General features: G+C 47.8%; 1 protein-coding gene across 1 annotated transcript in view; it reads left to right on the top strand.

Moving 5' to 3' along the window:
* The window catches only part of ZC3H4 (zinc finger CCCH-type containing 4), a 46267-nt gene that overhangs the window by 7528 nt on the left and 21039 nt on the right, over positions 1–17700 (top strand). The window contains exons 3-5 of the mRNA XM_023736253.1: positions 10543–10762; positions 11071–11181; positions 13031–13253. Of these exons, the coding sequence (XP_023592021.1) occupies positions 10543–10762; positions 11071–11181; positions 13031–13253 (554 nt within the window). The remainder of the gene's footprint in view (positions 1–10542; positions 10763–11070; positions 11182–13030; positions 13254–17700) is intronic.

The following is a 17700-nucleotide window of genomic DNA, read 5'->3' as shown; positions in this document are numbered from 1 at the left end:
CTCTGTCTAGTGAATATAGAGGCCCAAACCTGGGCTTTTTAATAAAAGAAAAATTTTGTAAGCATTTATTTTTCCAAATAAAAGGGGTTTGTTTTGTGGAGTCATTTCTCTTGAATTAGGTCATGGATAAGTGGTATTTCTTCTATCCCCACCAATAAGTGAGCTTATGTTTTCATGGGTGTGGTTAATTAATTCTGAGCCAGTTTCTAGAATGAGAATACTGTAGTATACCTTGGAACGCCAGGCTATAGCACGGTTTCTGATAAGAGTACAACTCTGTAGAAGGACAGTCTTTCTGGCGCCCAAGGATAGTTAACTGCTCAAGTTTTAAAAGGACTCAAGTCTTAAGGTTATTTCACCCCAAAGGCAGTTCCATATGTTTGACTCCAAAGATAATATTGTAGTGTGGTTGGGGTGTATTTTTAGTAAATGAGTATTTAGTTTCTAAAGGAAAACTAGCATTTTATTTATATTTTTTAGGGTTCCTTTAAACCCGAATGAACAGGCCTTTCCTTTCATGAATCTTTTGTAGCAGAATTGGATTCATTGATACTCGGTTATGACATTGGTTTCACTAATACCAAAAACAAAAAAGCAACTTAAATATTCTGAAGTGAAAGGTGTCTACTCTTTTTTTTGTATTCTGACATCATCTATTCTTCATGTGCATTCTCAATATTTTATGTATGTAGAGTAAAATCAATGATAGGATTTACTCTGCATTTTTAAAACTTTTATTGTGGTGAAATATATAATAAAATATTTGCCCATTTCAACTATTTTTATGGATACCATTCAGTGACATTAATTAGGCTTACCATGTTGTGCAGACATCACCACTGTCTGTTTCCAATTTTTTTCATCACCCTTAACAGAAACTAAGTGCCCCTTAATACTCTGCATTTTGAGTTAACTTTGTAAGCGTTAATTTTGCGTGGGATCTAAGTTACATATGGAGAATTTAGGGTCAAATAATTCCACAAGCTGGTGAGCTGAGCAGAAGGCCCTTAAGCCCTCCCATTCCTTCTTATCCCCACGATGGCGACTACTTCTCAGCTTTTTATTAGGCTGGGCTTTTGAACCCCTAAATCAAAGGGATTTTCATTCATTAGAAGTAACTGGAGACTTCTGGAGGCTCAGTGCGGAAGTGGCTCGCAGCTCACACATCCCTGCCATGGCTGACCCAAGGGAGCTGAGCCCAGCACGAGTGTCACTTGGCTGGATGTCTGTCACAGGTGGCTTGGATTATTGCCCTCCTCATTTTCCTAGCAGACACCAGGGCTCAAGTTTCCTTAGGATTCCAGGCCCTGCCACCGCGCGGGAACCAGAGCAGTTGCATTACCTGCAGCTTCTCAGCAATGTGGAGAATGACAGGCTGCATCCCTGGGAGGGACCGACCAGCGCCGCTCTCCTCTGCTTGGTAGATGCACCATGCCCCTAGGGGCTCTTGTTGGCCCTTTTCTGGCCTCCCAGAAAGCCGTCGAAAAACACTTGGTGACTAAAGACAACCCCTCAGTGGCCTCATCAGATATTTAAGTGATCCAGGTGGTTGAAGGGGGCTCCTTGCTAATTTTCCATTATCTGTGATGATGAAATTGAAAAAAGGATGCGGGTAGTGGAGCTTGATGCCTCATTCATTCAGAATGTGTCTTGAGCATCCACCCATCTGTCCCTGATACTGTGCTGGGTCCTTGGACATCCAGGGTAACTGAGAACCTCGTGTCTGCTCTCAAGGAGGCCACAGTTGACCTGAAGTCGTCCGATAGTTGCATATCCAAAAAACAACCCAGACTCATTGCCATCGAGTTGATTCTGACTGTTGACAACCCCATTTGTTGCAGAGTAGAACTGCTCCATAGGGCTTACTTGGCTGGAATCTTTACGGAAGCAGATCGCCAGGCCTTTCTTTTGCAATGCCAACGAGTGGGTTCGAACCACCAACCTTTATGTTGGTAGCTGAGTGCAAATCGTTTGTGCCACCCAGGGACCTATATTTGTATGTGTTGTTGTTAGGTGCCATTGAGTTTATTCTGATTCATAGTGACCCCACATGACAGAGTAGAACTGCTCCATAGAGTTTTCTAGGCTGTAATCTTTACGGGAGCAGATTGCCACAGCTTTTCTCCCACAGAGCGACTGGGTGGGTTTGAAGCGCCAGCCGAGCACTTAAACCATTGTGCCACCAGAGCTCCTTACAGTTGTGTATAGATAATTGCAGTTCTTCGTAAGAAATTATTTAGTGGTGAATGAATAAGTAATCTCAGTATTCCTAGATCCAGGTCTCTTATTAGAGGAAAATATTAATACTTTTTCTTTGGTGAATGTATGGAACCAAATTGATTCCTCTGAAAAATTATGATTACCAACAAGGAAATACCTTAGGTCCCAAGTTAAATGATTAGACCTTTCTGTTCTGGACTAATAGAAATCGACCCTACCTGGATGAAAACCAGCATTTTCCTAGCTCTAAGCCATCCGAAGCATGGTTGGCATGAGACGAAGGGGTTAGCAAACTCTTTTGTTGCTGAGAAGCAAATTTCAGGGGTTCCTTGGCCGGGAGGAACTTGGATTAGAGGGCGTCGGGAAATTTACTAGACAGCGAAAGATTTATCAGGCGTGTGCAAGAGATACCTTTACTTAAGAATATGAGCTGTTTCCTGAGCTAGTAGGAGCGGAAGGGTGCCACTCAGGCAAAGCTAGTGACTTTGTGGATGCAGCAGCACGGTTCTTCCAGCAGGCTGGCTTTTCTTGGTGACCCTAAATTCCAAGCTCTATAGAAAAGAGAATGTTCTGCCCGAGAGGTTTGTGTCCTTGGACTAACCCCATTATGGACGCTGCACATTCGGGGGTGAGGCGTTCCTTCTCTTTTTGGGCGACTTTGGACTTTCTACCTTGCGGGTTTGCATTGCTTGCATTGCTTTCAGGCCGTTTTGAGAGAAGTTCCATTTGGTTTTTCACTAGGATTCCTGCCTGCATACATCTTATTCTGTAAACTATCCAAATGTCCTCTGTCAGATTTGTTTATGCCCCAATTCCCTTAATTCAGATATTGGGAGAATAGTATTGGTCTCTTGTCTTTGCATTGATATGGTTTTACTCCAGAGCATTTCTTCTGCGCCAGGTTGTTGCTAAGCACTTGATTTGCATGGTCTTCTGGAATTCTCCCCATAGCCTGTCTGGGAGATTGCATCATTGCTTTTGCTTCACAGTTGAGGAAATGGCACAAAGTGTTCAAGGAACTTGCCAAATGTCTTAGTACCTCATTTTGGCATTTCTTGGAATACTGTTTTATATAATCTGTTTTACGTATACATGTCTTACTTTTCTAACTCACTTATAAATTTCAGGATGGGAGTCGTTTTGTCAGTTGATCTGTTGAGTAAAATATTCTTTTCCAGATAATTTCTAATTGTCTTTAAGGTTAGAGGCTAAGATCTGGGCCTTGGGGTCAGAAAGTCCTGGACTCAGGTTCCAGTTCTGCTTCTTCCTAACTGTGACCCATTGGGCAAATTTCTTCCTGTCTCTGAGCTTCATTTTGCTTGTCTGTAAAATGGGGAAGCTAATGAATTACTTCCACATAGGCTTGTTATTGTTGTTGCCGCTGTTGAGTCAGTTCCAACTCATGGCAACCCTGTGTACAACAGATTAAAACGTTGCCTGGTCCTGTGCCATCTTCACGATGGTTGGTATGCTTGAGTACTTTGTAGCCACTGTGTATTTTGAGTGCCTTTCAAACTAGGTGGCTCATCTTCCAGCACTATATTGGACAATATTCTATTGTGATCCATATGGCTTTATTGGCTAATTAATGGAAGTGGATTGCCAAGCCTTTCTCCCTAGTCTGTCTTAGTCTGGAAGCTCTGCTGAAACCTATCCACTATGAGCGACCCTGCTGGTATTTGAAATTTCTGGGAGATGAACTTCTTGAGGACCTCAACAGTCTTTCCCCATGTTGCTGAGGTTGTCCCAAGCACTTGGGGCATCTTTTTAAACTTTATTATGGAAAGTGACATACACAAGAGAAGAGAAAATAATATAGTGAACTGCATATACCCATCTACCAGTTTCAACGATTATATACATTTTGCCAGTTTTTGGTTCATCTTAACTCCCTCCTCCATCTCCCTTGTGTATTTTAAAGCAGCTCCGAGATCTCATCTCATTTTACCCATAAATACTTCAGTCTGAATCTCTTAAGAATTTTTTTTAACATAGCCACAAAACCATTATCATTCCCAGCAAAATGAACAATACTTAACATCTCAGATGCCAGTCTGGGTTCAGATTTCTCCCATCTTCTCTCTGCCGACTTCTTATGATAGATAGGTTTGTTTGAATTCGTATTCCAACACCCTGCAGGCCGTCTTCATCCCATGGAAGTGAGGGGTTCAGGATGCTGGTGGTTGGGTTTCTCTTCTTCCTGTGGTTGGCTGGTGTATGCTCATGTTGCCATGGAGATGGTGCAGTCACAGAGGGGGGTTATGACCACCCCTGAGAATGCTGAAGGGAAGGGAGACACAGAGCTATTTGCTCTTGATTTCTGGTCGATGAACCTAGCTAGTAGGGACACTGAAAAACATGTGCAAGACCCAGAGGTTTAGTTCAAGAATTTCCTGGCTCTGAAAATCCCTCAGTGAGGTTGCCCCCCTTCTTGAGACCGCTTCACCATAAACTGAGGGAAGTTCATGGGGCCTTCCTCAGGCATGGGCCCTGAGCCAGTTTTCTAAAGGAAAAGCTCTGTGCCTTTTAGTAAACGACCATCCCACAGGGTCGCATTTGGGGATTCTGGACTTCTGCATCTAGGGCGGTCGTTAAACATTTGAAGAGGTGGAGCCTGCTTGTAATTTTTGTAATTTTGTCCCTACTTAATGGGTCATTTCGAGCCTACCCAGGCAGTTTGTTGAGAGTTTGGGCAGTTAATGATCATAACCTTGACCTTCACATTAACCTAGCCGCCTCTTATCAAGGGCTCTCATGATCTTCAGGTAACAGCCACTGCTCCCATGAGTTTCCATCTTTTTGTTGTGTTTTACCTTTTTTTTTTTTTTTAATTAGGTAGATCCATAAACCTGGGCCCCTTTCAATGTCCGTCTCAGTCTCTTAACTTTCCAGTTTCCACGTGGCCAAGCTTCATTTTTGTAAGGGGCCTTTGTCCCATCTTCCTGCAGGCCAGCTTTCCCTGTGCCTTCTGGTACCACCCCATGAGAGATGAAGAAGGGGAGGTGTTAATTTGTCAGTTTTGTCAGCAGGATTTGTTGGGAGAGGACTGTGCAGGCATGGTAGGGCTGAGTGAGGTGGGAACATCTTGGCCAACAGTCAGCCGCGCCACCACCAAAGAGAAGTTGACTGTACCTTCCCCATAGAGAAGATGCTTTCTTTCCACTGAGCACCCCAACCTGGTTAGGGTTCTCCACATAGAGGCATGCTGGAGCTGGGTGCTTCTTAAAAGCAATAACTACTGTTTATCGGGTCCTTACTTTGTGCCTAAGGAGCCCTGGTGGTGCAATGGTCATGCACTCGGCTGCTACCTGAAAGGCTGGCAGTTTGAACCCACCCAGCAGTTCTGCAGGAGAAAAGGCGTGGCAATCTGCTCCCATAAAGCTTATAGCCTAGAAAACCCTCTGGGATAATTCTACTCTGTCATATAGGGTCACTATGAGTCAAAATTGACTCAGTGGCACCCAGCTAACAACAACTTTGTGCCTGGCCCCCATGTCAAGGACTTTATCCATATTGTCTGTTTTAATCCTCACAGTCCCTTGAAGTAGGTGTTACTGTTATCCCATCCTACAGCTGAGAAAAGCAAGACTCAGGTTCAGTACCAAGAGCACACATTGCTCTTGGTACAGGAAAGAGGCACAGCCAGTTGGGTTATGTTGGTCTGCAAAAAAGGGAGCAAGAAGCCTGGTGCTCAAATCCGGAGAATGGTGAATAGTGCTAGCTTAGTTTGGGGACATAGGATTTCTTTACCAAATACTGTTTTTGCCAAGTGCATGGTACGTGATGAACCCAACGCCCTTCTGTGCCTTCTGGAGTTGGCCCAGTAGCCATTTCTTTATAATGAATGGGCATCCAGATTTATTCCTTGACCCCAGAGAAAGAACCCAAGGGCTAGCACTAGCTCTGAAAATACAACTGGAAAATGCCCTGGAAGCTTAGTCCAGAAGGCACAAGTCAGAACTGCCTCTAGGCAAGGCATTGGCCTCTGCCCACTGCCTCCTGGGGTCCAATTCCGAAAGGGGTGGTTTCCTGGTCCCGATGGCTCCGGCAGGTACCAGGGCCCTGGCAGTCCAGGCCCTGAAATCAAGCAGTCTCTGCCTAGTCTGCCTTTGCAGGGTTTTCTCTGCCTGCTTGTCTCAAGAGGGCTTGGCAGGCCTAGATTTAAACGATCAGCGCAGTGGGGCTTCCCCCACTTTTCTTGGGGGATTATGTCACAGTCTATTAAGCATGCTCCCTCTGGTATTTAATCCCACTCTGACATGGATTGCGCTGGCAATCTGTTAAGTGGCTCCGCTTAGACCTGGTTGCTGTTTTGTGGAAACGGCTGTTGTGCAGTGGTGTCGGTGGCCCACAGGGTTTCTACGCTCTGTCCCAGTCGGCTCAATATTTTTTTTCCTGTTAAAGTCTGCAGACAATAATGAGACTCCAGTAGTCATGCAGGAAGGAGCCCTGGTGGTGCAGTGGTTAAGCGCTTGGCTGCTAACTGAAAGGTTGGCAGTTTGAACCCACCAGCGGCTCCACAGGAAAAAGATGTGGCATTCTGCTTCCGTAAAGCCTGATAGTCTTGGAAGCCCTGTGGGGTGGTTCTCCTCTGTCCTTTAGGGTCTCTGTGAGTCAGAATTGACTCCACGGCATCGGGTTTGGTTTTGGTTTAGTTGTGCAGGAGTCCCTGGGTGGCGCAAAAGGTGGGGAGGTTCCAGTCCACCCAGAGGCACTTTAGAAGAAAGGCCTGGTGATCTCCTTCTGAAAGATCATAGCTGTCGAAAACCCTGTGGAGCACAGTTCTACTCTGACATACATAGGATCGCCATGAGTTGGAATCGACTTGACGGCAGCTGGTTTAGTCACGCAGGACGTACAGCTGGGAGGGCATCTCCATTGTCATCAGAGGGCACCCCTGGCCCAGCTCCTGCTCTGAGGCAGACGGGAGCCTGGGGAGGCCAGTGGCCCCAAGGGCACACAGTGATCAGTCAGGTGTCATCGTCCCCTCCAGTGTCCTGTCTCTCCTCTTCCATAAACCACCAGTGATTTTTTTAATCCTGTTTATTTTTCGCCCCTTCCCCCCCAACTCTATGGAAACAGAGTTCCAAGCATTTATTATCCATTTTGTAAAAAGTTGCGTGTTTGAGTCTCACTGAGCCCAGAAACGCCTGGGATGGTTAATGTGGCTAATGCAGGGAGTCCCTCTGTGGCTAGAAGTCTTTGTGGTGCAGAGTGGAGTGCTGGACTTTGCTGCCTTGGTGAGTCCTTTGGAATGGAAAGGCTTTCTTCTAGAATCATCCTGGACGGTTAAGGCTCTTGGAGTTCTTCGGATGGTTTCTTGTCCCTCTGCCCCCAGGCGTTAGATGTGGAGCAGCCTGTGCCTTAGTCCAGGCCAGTCAGGGTGGAGGCCTCAGTGAACCTTGGGCAAGACATTCACCTGTCACTGCTTCCCAGTGAGGGGGTGTCTGAGGATCCTGCCCAGCTCTGGTCCCTTTGACCTGCCCTGTTTATCAGGGAGATGGTTTTGTGGGCTGTGGCTCTTGTCATTTGCATCTTTGACCTACAAGGAAGGTGCAGACCAGGAGGGAGTGAGGGTAAAGCATCTGCCACCCTGTAGGTGCTCAAGAAACCTTTGTGGCCTGAATGAAGCGCGTGGGCTTAGGCACTGCTGCTCAGGCCCCCGACCTTCCGCGATTTCATTGTCGCCCTCTTCGTAGTGGAGCTGACAGTGGCTTCTGGCTTGGCAGGGGGTGGGGGAATGAAGAGTCAGAGGGACAACGAGTAGGCAGATGATGAGCAGTCCCCAGTTCCCTTTCCATCTCCCCGAGTCGTAGAAGTCTCCCAGCTTGGAGTCAGGGAACGAGGTAGCTTTTGCTGCCATCATCTCCTGGCTGTCTGTCCCCAACAAGTCCCTTCACCTGTCCCCTTTAAGTTCCTCGTGTCTGAAACACAAGGGTTGATTCTTTCTGGTGCTTCTTCCAGCTCTGACCAGCTTCTCCAGATTCCAGTGGGGCCTTCTGCTCATTGCTGCTCTGGGCTTTATTTTATTTAATCTAGTTTTTTAGGGGCCAGGCCATTCCTGCCTTCCAAGGGTTTCCCTGCTCTGGGGTTTTGTGTACTTTCTGCCCATTGTTGCCTCCGTCCCTACCCTGGGTCCCCCTTCAGCTTTTTCCTTGATACTCTAAACAGTTGAGCATGATGCCGTTTAGCTTGTCCTTACGGGGCCTTTTCTGACCCTTCCCGGTGCCATGATGTCTGGCTGGCTGGCTGACTTTGCCTCCCTGCATTCCTGTGAGGTGTGGTGAGTCGGCTGCCCACAGTGTTCCTATCAGAGCACGCTGCTGCTGGGTTTGCCCCAGTAACCGTTCTTCCAGTGTTGACGCAACTCCGGGCTACGTGAAGTCTGCCGTGTCACCCGAATAACAACTTGGCGCTGGGATTGGGGAGCTGGAGGAAACCGGTTTCCCCAGTCAGAGGTGCTTTGAATTGGGGCAAGGCAACCCTGGCAGTGGTGCCTCTTTCCAGTGGGATTCCTGCTCCCTCCCTGCTTGTTTGGGGGGCCACACCCAAGCTGGGAGGTGCCTCGCTCACTTGGCTAGAGTACTGGCTTCTCACCCACACCCAGCCCTCTTGCCCAGGGCAGCCATGCGGTTTACCAGGAGGCCGCATCAGGCACAGCTTGGTCCCCTCTCCTTGTTGTTTCCTTTTAAACATCAGAAAGAGTTTTGTGTCCAGCATTTTGTGTCTTGAGAGCTGCCCTTGACCTCTGTCTGGAGTATCTGGGGAGCTGAGCTCCTTGGGTTTAAGCCGGACCCGTGCCCTTTGAGTTGGAAGTGAGCCCCTCTCTCCGGCCTCCTTGACGTTGTGGGAACAGCACTGAGGAAGACAGGGAAGGAGCGTGGAGGGTTCTGGAGAGGTCCTTGGGGCTTGTGTTTCCACAAAGCCCCTTAGAAGCTTTGGGAGCCTAATTAGCTTGTTATCCTGGGCTGATCTTTGCCCTATCTGAGCGGTGAGGGCACTTCAAGCAGTTCTCTCTCTGGTTATCTGGTTATCTTTTTAGACCCCGGGGTTCCTGGTGGTACCCTTCACTTTCTCTCCCTCATCTTTCTGTCCCCTGATTGTGATGGGAGGAATTTTTATGCTCTGACCCATAAACCTTTCCATGGTCATTCGTGAAGAACTTAAGAAACTTTTTGTTTTTTCACTAGCTCCTGTACTTGTGACAACTGTGTCTGTGGGTTTGGCTCAGAAGCTGGTTTCTTTATCCAGTGGCTCCCTTCGGAACCCTCATCATCCCCTCCCCCTCCCCACCTCACCCCACCCACTAGGTGCCTAGAACATCCTGTTTGCAGTGTCAATCATGTTCAGAGAGCACTTTAATTTTTTTAAGTACTGGGGATTGGGATGATGGGGAAGGGAGCAGATGAAGTCAGGAAAACCAGAGGATGGGGAGACTGGAGATGAGATGAGCCAGGGGGAGTCAGGAGGGAAAGAAAGGAGGGCTGGCAGCAGGTGAGCTATGAGTGATGCTTTGTGTTGTAGTCATGTGAGGACCAGGAGGGGACGGGGTGGGCCATGTCCAGACCCCTGCCGCCTTTCTCCTGCCTCCAGCCCAGCAGGCCTATTCAGCGGTGTTCTTAGTGGGGCTTTTGTAAAGTATTTTCCGTATTCATGAGCCACAGCCCAGGCCTGCCAGTTAGAGTTTGGGGGGGGGGGCAGGAATCTGAGGGACACCCCTGGATCAGAACCACAGCTCGCTCTACTCACTGTCCACAGCCACCCCGCAGCCCCCAGGTAAACTGACATCCAGCTCACAGGTGTCTCCAGTGACTGGGGCCGAGTGGGTGACCCCAAGCCCCATGTTCCCGTGTGCTCTCCTTGTGCGGGACGCTCCTTGGAGTTCCCTGCGAGAAGACCCGTGTGTGCCAGTGAGTTTCAGAAGTGCTCTGAAGTGGAGCTCTGCAAGGTTCTTGGCTGCAGGACTCCTCAGGACTTTGTAGTGGTATTAAGCATGACAAGTCCTCAGGACAGGGATTCCCTAAACTCATTCTACCACAGAACCTCTCTGCTTTTCCTCTCCTAAGAACACTAGTTCTGTGGACCCTGTTGGAAGTACAGGTTAGATTTGTCCCAATGTTAGCGGTTCAGCCCCTCCACTGTCCCCCGAGCCTGGTTGGACACAGTCCTTTGAAGGGGAGGATGAGGGACGGGATGCATGGCCTCTCTCGGTGTGACCGGTCTCACTCTCAGCCTGCACTCCTATCAGCACGGGCCAGACCAAATCCATTAGCTGCTCCTCTCAGACCCCACGCTCACGTTGGCTCTGGGGTTGGTTTGTAGGGAAGATGGTGAGTTGGAAGAAGGTGAACTTGAGGATGACGGGGTCGAGGAAACCCAGGACACCTCTGGAGGGCCAGAGAGGAGCCGGAAAGAAAAAGGGGAGAAGCACCACAGCGATTCAGACGAGGAGAAGGCCCACCGGCGGCTGAAGCGGAAGCGGAAGAAAGAGCGGGAGAAGGAGAAGAGGCGGTCGAAGAAGAGGAGGAAATCCAAGCACAAAGTAGGTCTGGAGGGTTCATGCCAGGCCGCGGAGAGCCCCGGGTGCCCAGCTGTCTTTTCAGCCCCAGAAGGCACTCAGTAATATGTTTTCCTTCTCTAAATTGGATAAAGACCTTTTTTTTAAAAAAAAAAAGTTGGCAGCTCATGCTTTGTTGCCACTAGATGCCCCTAGGTGAGGTGTCTCAGGTAGAGCCCAGGGCCTTTCCGGCAAGTTCCAGCATTGTTTGTCCCGGGGCTGACCCTGCCAGCGTGGCGAGGCCCTGCTGGCTTGCAGCAGAATCACCAAGTCCACTTGCCCTGTCGTTGCAGCGCCATGCCTCCTCCAGTGATGACTTCTCTGACTTCTCAGATGACTCGGATTTCAGCCCCAGTGAGAAGGGGCACCGCAAGTACAGGGAGTACAGCCCCCCGTATGTGCCGGTGAGTTTATTGAGCACTTACTACGTGCTGGGCTTTATTTTTTTTTACTATGGTGAAATATGTATATATAAAAAAACATTTGCCATTTCAACCATTTTTACATGTGCAATTCAGTGATAACTAATTCCCCATGTTGTGCAACCATCACTGACAATCATTTCCAAATTTTTCCATCATCCTTAACAGGAATTCAGTACTTTCTAAGCAATAAATCCCTCTTTTCCTCTTCCACCCACCCCTGGTAACCACTAATGAAATTTGTTCTCTGTCCATCTACCTGTTTTGATCCTTACGGATATAAGCGAGATCATACACTGTTTGTCCTTTCGTGTCTCCCTTACTTCACTCATGCTGGGCATTCTTGCTTGGTACTTGATGTGGAGTTTCTCACATAATCCGGTGAGGGTGGGTATTATTCTTATCCCATTTTACGGTGAGGAAACTGAGACTAAAAAATGTCAACCAGGTTGCACAGCTCTCAAGTGGAGGAGCTGGGATTCGAACCCAGGCAGTAACTGATTTGCATAAACTATACTCTTAATCCCTCGCTTTGCTACCTCTTCCTCATGGCCTTGGCAGGACTCGGTATGTCCCAGAGAAAGATGCTGACTTGCCCACGTCAGAGCTGACTTTTTCCACTGTTCAGAAACGGCCTTTTATGGAAAATTGGCAAGACAGTGAAATGGTTACGGGAGTAAGTTATCTCAAGTGTCGTACAACGAGAAGTTAAGTACTTCTCTCAGTATATCTCCGAGTTGGAGCCTAAATTTCAGTGCTTTGTTAAGTTTGTATACCGTTTTTTCCTTCCCCCAGTAAAAGCAGAAAGAAAAAAATCAGCTTGGATTTTCAAATTTCAGTAAGAAATATTTTAAAGTTAGCAGCTCTTCAGAGCTATCCCAGGTATCCTGTGACTCATCGTCATTCATCATAGTGGATTATTTCTTATGAGATACTATAGTTGACGTTGATCTACTAATGTAGCTTCAGGCCTCAAATCTGCAGGGGCCTCAGGGCACCGCAGGAAGTGGAGGGAACGCAGCACACTTTTGATTGTGAACTGAGGATTGAGGGATTTGAGATCTGCTGAAGTACTTGTGTGTGTGTCTGTCTGGGAGCCCTGGGTGGTGCAGATGGTTTACGAACTTGGCTGCTAACCTAAAGGCTGACAGTTCAAGTCCACCCAGAGGTGCCTTGGAAGAAAGACCTGGTGATCTACTTCCAAAAAATCAGCCATTGAAATCCCTGTGGAACACAGTTCTACTCTGACACACATGGGGTCACACATTGGGGTTGACCGATGGCAACAGTTTTTTTGTCTGTCTTTCTGTCAATCTATCTAACCAACCTTTGGTTCTATCTGTCATCTACCTACCTGTCTTCACCCAGTACCACTTGGCACTAGCATACTTCGGAAAGCATCATTTGAAATAGCTTTCTAATTTGGTTGCCTAGCAGGCCATTAATTGAATCCCAAGGCCATAGGAAAATTTTGACTGAGGAGTGCCCTAGAGCCTGCTGGGCTCCCTCCCAAAATGTTCTTGCTGTAGCTCCGTGGGAAATGCCCCTTCTTTTCCCCACAGTTCTTCAGGGATAGTGGGGTCTGTATTCTCAGTTTTCTTTCAAACTGTGGCTCTTCCCGAAGAACAGAAGTGTCTGGTCCCCCTCTAGTGCCCCCAGCCCCTCAGGGGAGGAGTGGTGCCCAGAGGGACGGGGCTGGTGTTGTGACCCAGAGGACAACAGAGTGACACAGAGAGATGTGTCCTTTCAGGGAGTGGTAGGGGTCTTGGGGGTCCAGACTGGGAGCACAGTCAACTCAGCCCTTCTCCCCGTTTCTCCCTGGGCCTGGCAGTCCCACCAGCAGTACCCCTCGTCGCACCCCACATCCCTGCCCAAGAAGTCCTACTCCAAGATGGACAGCAAGGGCTACGGCATGTACGAAGACTATGAGAATGAGCAGTATGGGGAGTACGAGGGGGACGAGGAGGAGGACCTGGGCAAGGAGGACTACGACGACTTCACCAAAGAGCTGAACCAGTACCGGCGTGCCAAGGAGGGCAGTGGCCGGGGCCGAGGTGAGCCCCTGCGGTGGCGTGCCCACATGCTGAGCCAGACCCGAGGGGCCTTTTTAGACAAGAAGGGTCTTTGCCAGGCCCTGTGTGTGGGGTGTGGGTGCAGCAGAACAAAACGGCCCTAGTGGGCCCCGTCCTCACAGAGCCTCCAGCCCAGAGGGAGAGACAAACAGTCATGCAGGGTCGAGACGAGGACTGTGAAGGAGGAGGACGAGGAGCTGTACGTGCGTGGCCGTGAGGCACGGAGGGACCTGTGGATGGTGGGAAGAGGGTCCCGTGCTGAGGCTGGGGTAGAACCAGGCCAGTATGAGGGACAGAGAGAAGGCCAGTGTGGCTGCCGAAGGGTGTTTGTTTGTTTTTTTGTTAATTCACTTCCTGGTCATAGGGATGTAACTGCATCTACCTGTTCATCATCTTATGTGGTACAGGATGCACCGACAGGGCATTAAATTGCATGGAGTTACATAGAAAACTTTTTCCTTTCACCTCTTTTGAGCCTTCTAATTAAATGTAGGAGAAAGCCTCGTTTTGGCCTGATTTTTAATACCCCTCTAACCCTGGTTCAGAGAGCCGTGGAGGCACAATGGTTAAATGCTCAGCTGCTAACCAAAAGATCAGTGGTTTGAGTCCACCCAGCAGTTTTGAGGGAGAAAGACGTGGCAATCTGTTCCCGTAAAGATTACAGCCTAGAAAACTCTGTGGGGCAGTTCCACTCTGCCACATGGGGTCACTATGAGTCGGAATTGACTTGATATCATCTAACAACAATAGGGTTGTCACCTAATAGGTTGTTACTGGCCAGCTATGGGGAGAGAGAAGGGATGGGCCGGGGTGACGACACCTGGCTGCCAGACCCTCAGCCCTTCCCCCCATCTGCTCCGCTCCCATCACCTGACAAGGTGTGATTGCAGCCGATGTAACTGCCACACCTCTGAACCTTGACCTGTGGCAGGAGGACCCTGTGCGGGTGGAGGGGGACAGAGACAGGGCAACCCAGCCTGACCTCTTAGAGCCGTCTCTAAGAGGTGGGCTGGAAAGACATCCTAGCCCCAGGGGACTTCTGGAACCTTCCCGCTCAGCAGTTCTACTCTGGGAGCTTATGATTCCTGCCTAACAAGGCCCAGCTTGTTTTGGTGACCGTTCGGTCTTTCTTTCAGCAATCTTTCTTGGACAGGCTCCACTCTTGGGGAGCGTCTAAGACCAGCACTATCCAGTGGAAATATAATGCACACCACTGTGTGATTTTAAATTTCCTAGTAGGCACATTAAAAAAAAGTGAAAGGAAACAGGTGAAATTAATTTTAATAACATTTTATTTAACCTAATCAAGATCTTGTCATTTCAACATGTAATAAGTATAAACGTGTTTATGTTAACATACCTGGGTGGTGGGAATGGTTAAGTGCTTGGCCAGTAACCGAAAGGTTGGTCTACACAGAGGCACCTTGGAAGAAAGACCTGGTGTTCTGCTTCTCAAAAATCAGCCATGAAACCCCTGCGGAACTCAGTTCTACTCTGACACACATGGGGTCATTCTTATGGATTGAACTGTGTCCCCGTAAAATATGTGTTGTAAATCCTAACCTGTATGCCTGTGGTTATGATCCCATTTGGGAATGGGTTGTTTTTGTTATGTTAATGAGACAGGGTTAGTGTAGGATGTATTTTTAGTCAGTCTCTTTTGAGATACAAAAGAGATTAAACAAGCAAGGAAAAGAAGCAGAGATTGGGGATGAGAGATGCCAGGTAACATGAAGATCTCCTAGGAGCAGAAGCTCAAAGAAACAAGGACCTTCCTCCAGAGCTGACAGAGAGAGGATGCCTTTCCCTAGAACTGGCACCTTGAATTCAGACTTCTGGCTTCTTAAACCATGAGAAAATAAATTTGTTTGTTAATTCCACCCACTTGTGGTATTATTATAGCAGCACTAGATAGCTAAGACAGAACTTGATACCGAGAGTAGGGTGCTGCTCTAACAGGTACCTAAAATGGGGAAGCAGTTTCGGAATTGGGGTAATGGGTGAAGGCTGGAAGAGTTTTAAGGTGCCTAACAGTAAAAACCTAGATTGCCTTGAAGAGACTGTTGGTAGACTTATGGATGTCAGAGGCAATTCTGGTGAGGGCTCAGAAGGAGGTGAGGAGAGCTCTATAGAAAGTCTCTCTCCTTTTAGAGAATACATATGATGCCAGCAACAGAATGTTGCTAGAAATGTGGACGTTAAGTGTGCTTGTGATGAGGCTTTAAAAGAAAATGATGAACATGTGATTGGACAATGGAGGAAGGGCAATGCTTTTTATGTAGTGGCAGAGAACTTGTCTGAATTATGTTCAAATGTTTGCTGGAAGGTAGAACTTGCGAGTAATGAACTTGGATGTTTAGCTGAAGCAGATTTCTGAGCAAGATCTTAGTAGAAGGGCCATGTGGCTTCTCCTTGTCACTTACAGTAAAATACAAGAGGAAATAAATGGGCTTAAAAAGGAACTGTGCAAAATGAAAACAAGACTTATAAAGGTTTGGAAAACTCTCTTATGCAAACTAAGGACATGTGTCCTAGAATTTTCACCAAGGACTTGGCTACGCAAACTTTTGTTAAAGAGATTAAGCCTGTGACTGATGGATCTAACCAGCTACCACAGTAGAAAACCCATCAGCTTAGACTGAAGAGGACAGAGAAAGAATGAAAATGAAAGGAGAGAATGCTCATTGTCTGCATCTTAGAATTCTCCAGGCAGGAAACAGGCCAAAGTAGCTACATCTGTTGTCCTCCAAGAAAAGAACCCAATGATGTCATTAGGGTTGGTGCCACCCTGTGTGATAACTCCCGATGTCACCCTCCCCCCTCCCGCCAAGGCTGTGTGGGGCCAGCTGGAGCTGAGCATTTGCAGCCCCGCCCCTACAGCTCACCACAGCTCCTCCTCTCTCCCATTGGCCAAGGCAGGGACCTTCCTCTCTGCCCAATGGTGAGCACCACACCTGGCTGCCCACACCCTGACTGGGAGGAGTTGTGGTGGTGGTGAGATGTTTCCACATTGAGTGACACTAATCTTAGTGACTGACAGTGGGGTACACTGTGACAAGTTACTGTACCTGGTGGTGGGTGACACCAACACTAGTGACGCTTCTGCGTTGGCGGCCCCTCCCCTGGCAGCACTGGGCACTGAAAGAACCATTCCTGGAGCAGCTTGGAGGATCAACAGAACTGTTGGAAGGATCACAGGAAGCAGGACCTTCTCAGTCTTGGATGGTGGGGTCATGGCTTCTGGGGTTTCACAGGGTAGGGCCACAGTCTCCTGGATCTTAAAGGGTAGGGCCACAGCCTCCTGGGTTTCAAAAAAGTGAGATCTTTGCTCACTCTAGTGTGTGGGGCTGCTGCCGTTGAGGTGTGCCTGGGGGATGGGGCCACCACCCAAAGCTGAGGGCATGGGGCTGCCATGCCCAAGGGGCAGAAGAATGGGGCCAAGTGGGATCCTCCCTCATATGATCTAGGGGATTGGTGCCACTCAAAGCCGAGGGAGCAGAGTTGCCATTCCGGTGGGCCTAGAAGGCAGTATTGACGCCCAGGGCCAAGGGGCCTCCACCCAGAATCCACAGAGCATGGCCGACATCCAGAGTCTGGCAGGTAGGGCCGTTGCCTAGATGGTCCCAAAGAGCAGAGGATTATTTTCAAGGCTTGAGAGCTAATGCAAATTGTTCTGGGTTTTGGACTTGCTTGGTGCCTTATTAATTCCTTCTTTCCCTCTAATTTCTCCCATTTGTAATGGAAATGTGTACCTTGTGCCTGTTCTACCATTGTACTTTGGAAACAGCTAACGTGTAATGTAGATTTCACAGATTCACAGATGAAGAGAAATTTTCCCCAGGGTGGAATACTCCTAACGTCTCACCCATATTTGATTTTGATCATTCAAAAGATGAGATTTTGGACGTGGAGTTGATTTAAGACTTTTGGGATGATGTGATGGGATGAATGTGTTTTGCATATGGCAAGGACGTGAATTTTGGGGGGGCCAAAGAGTAGATCGGTATGGGTTGAATTGTGTCCTCCAAAAATATGTGTTATATACAAAATCAACAGCAATGAAAAAGATGAAAATACATAAAGAAAAACATCTCAGCACAGAAAATCGAGTGGAACAAAGAAACTGATCAACACACACAAAAAAAGACATCAAAATGACAGCACTAAACCTAATACCTATCAATAATTACACTGAATGTAAATGGACTAAATGCACCAATAAAGAGACAGAGAGTGGCAGAATGGATAAAAAAAAAACATGATCTGTTTATATGCTGCTTACAAGAGACACACCTTAGACTTAAAAAGACACAAACCAACTAAAACTCGAAGGATGGAAAAAAATATATCAAGCAAACAACACTCAAAAAAGAGCAGGAGTGGCAATATTAATCTCTGACAAAATAGACTTTAAAATAAAATCCACCAC

The sequence above is a fragment of the Trichechus manatus genome, unplaced genomic scaffold (genome assembly GCF_000243295.1).
Source record: "Trichechus manatus latirostris isolate Lorelei unplaced genomic scaffold, TriManLat1.0 scaffold00087, whole genome shotgun sequence".
NCBI lineage: Eukaryota > Metazoa > Chordata > Mammalia > Sirenia > Trichechidae > Trichechus > Trichechus manatus.
The sequence above is the reverse complement of the archived record's forward strand: the minus strand, read 5'-3'. Positions and strand labels throughout refer to the sequence as shown.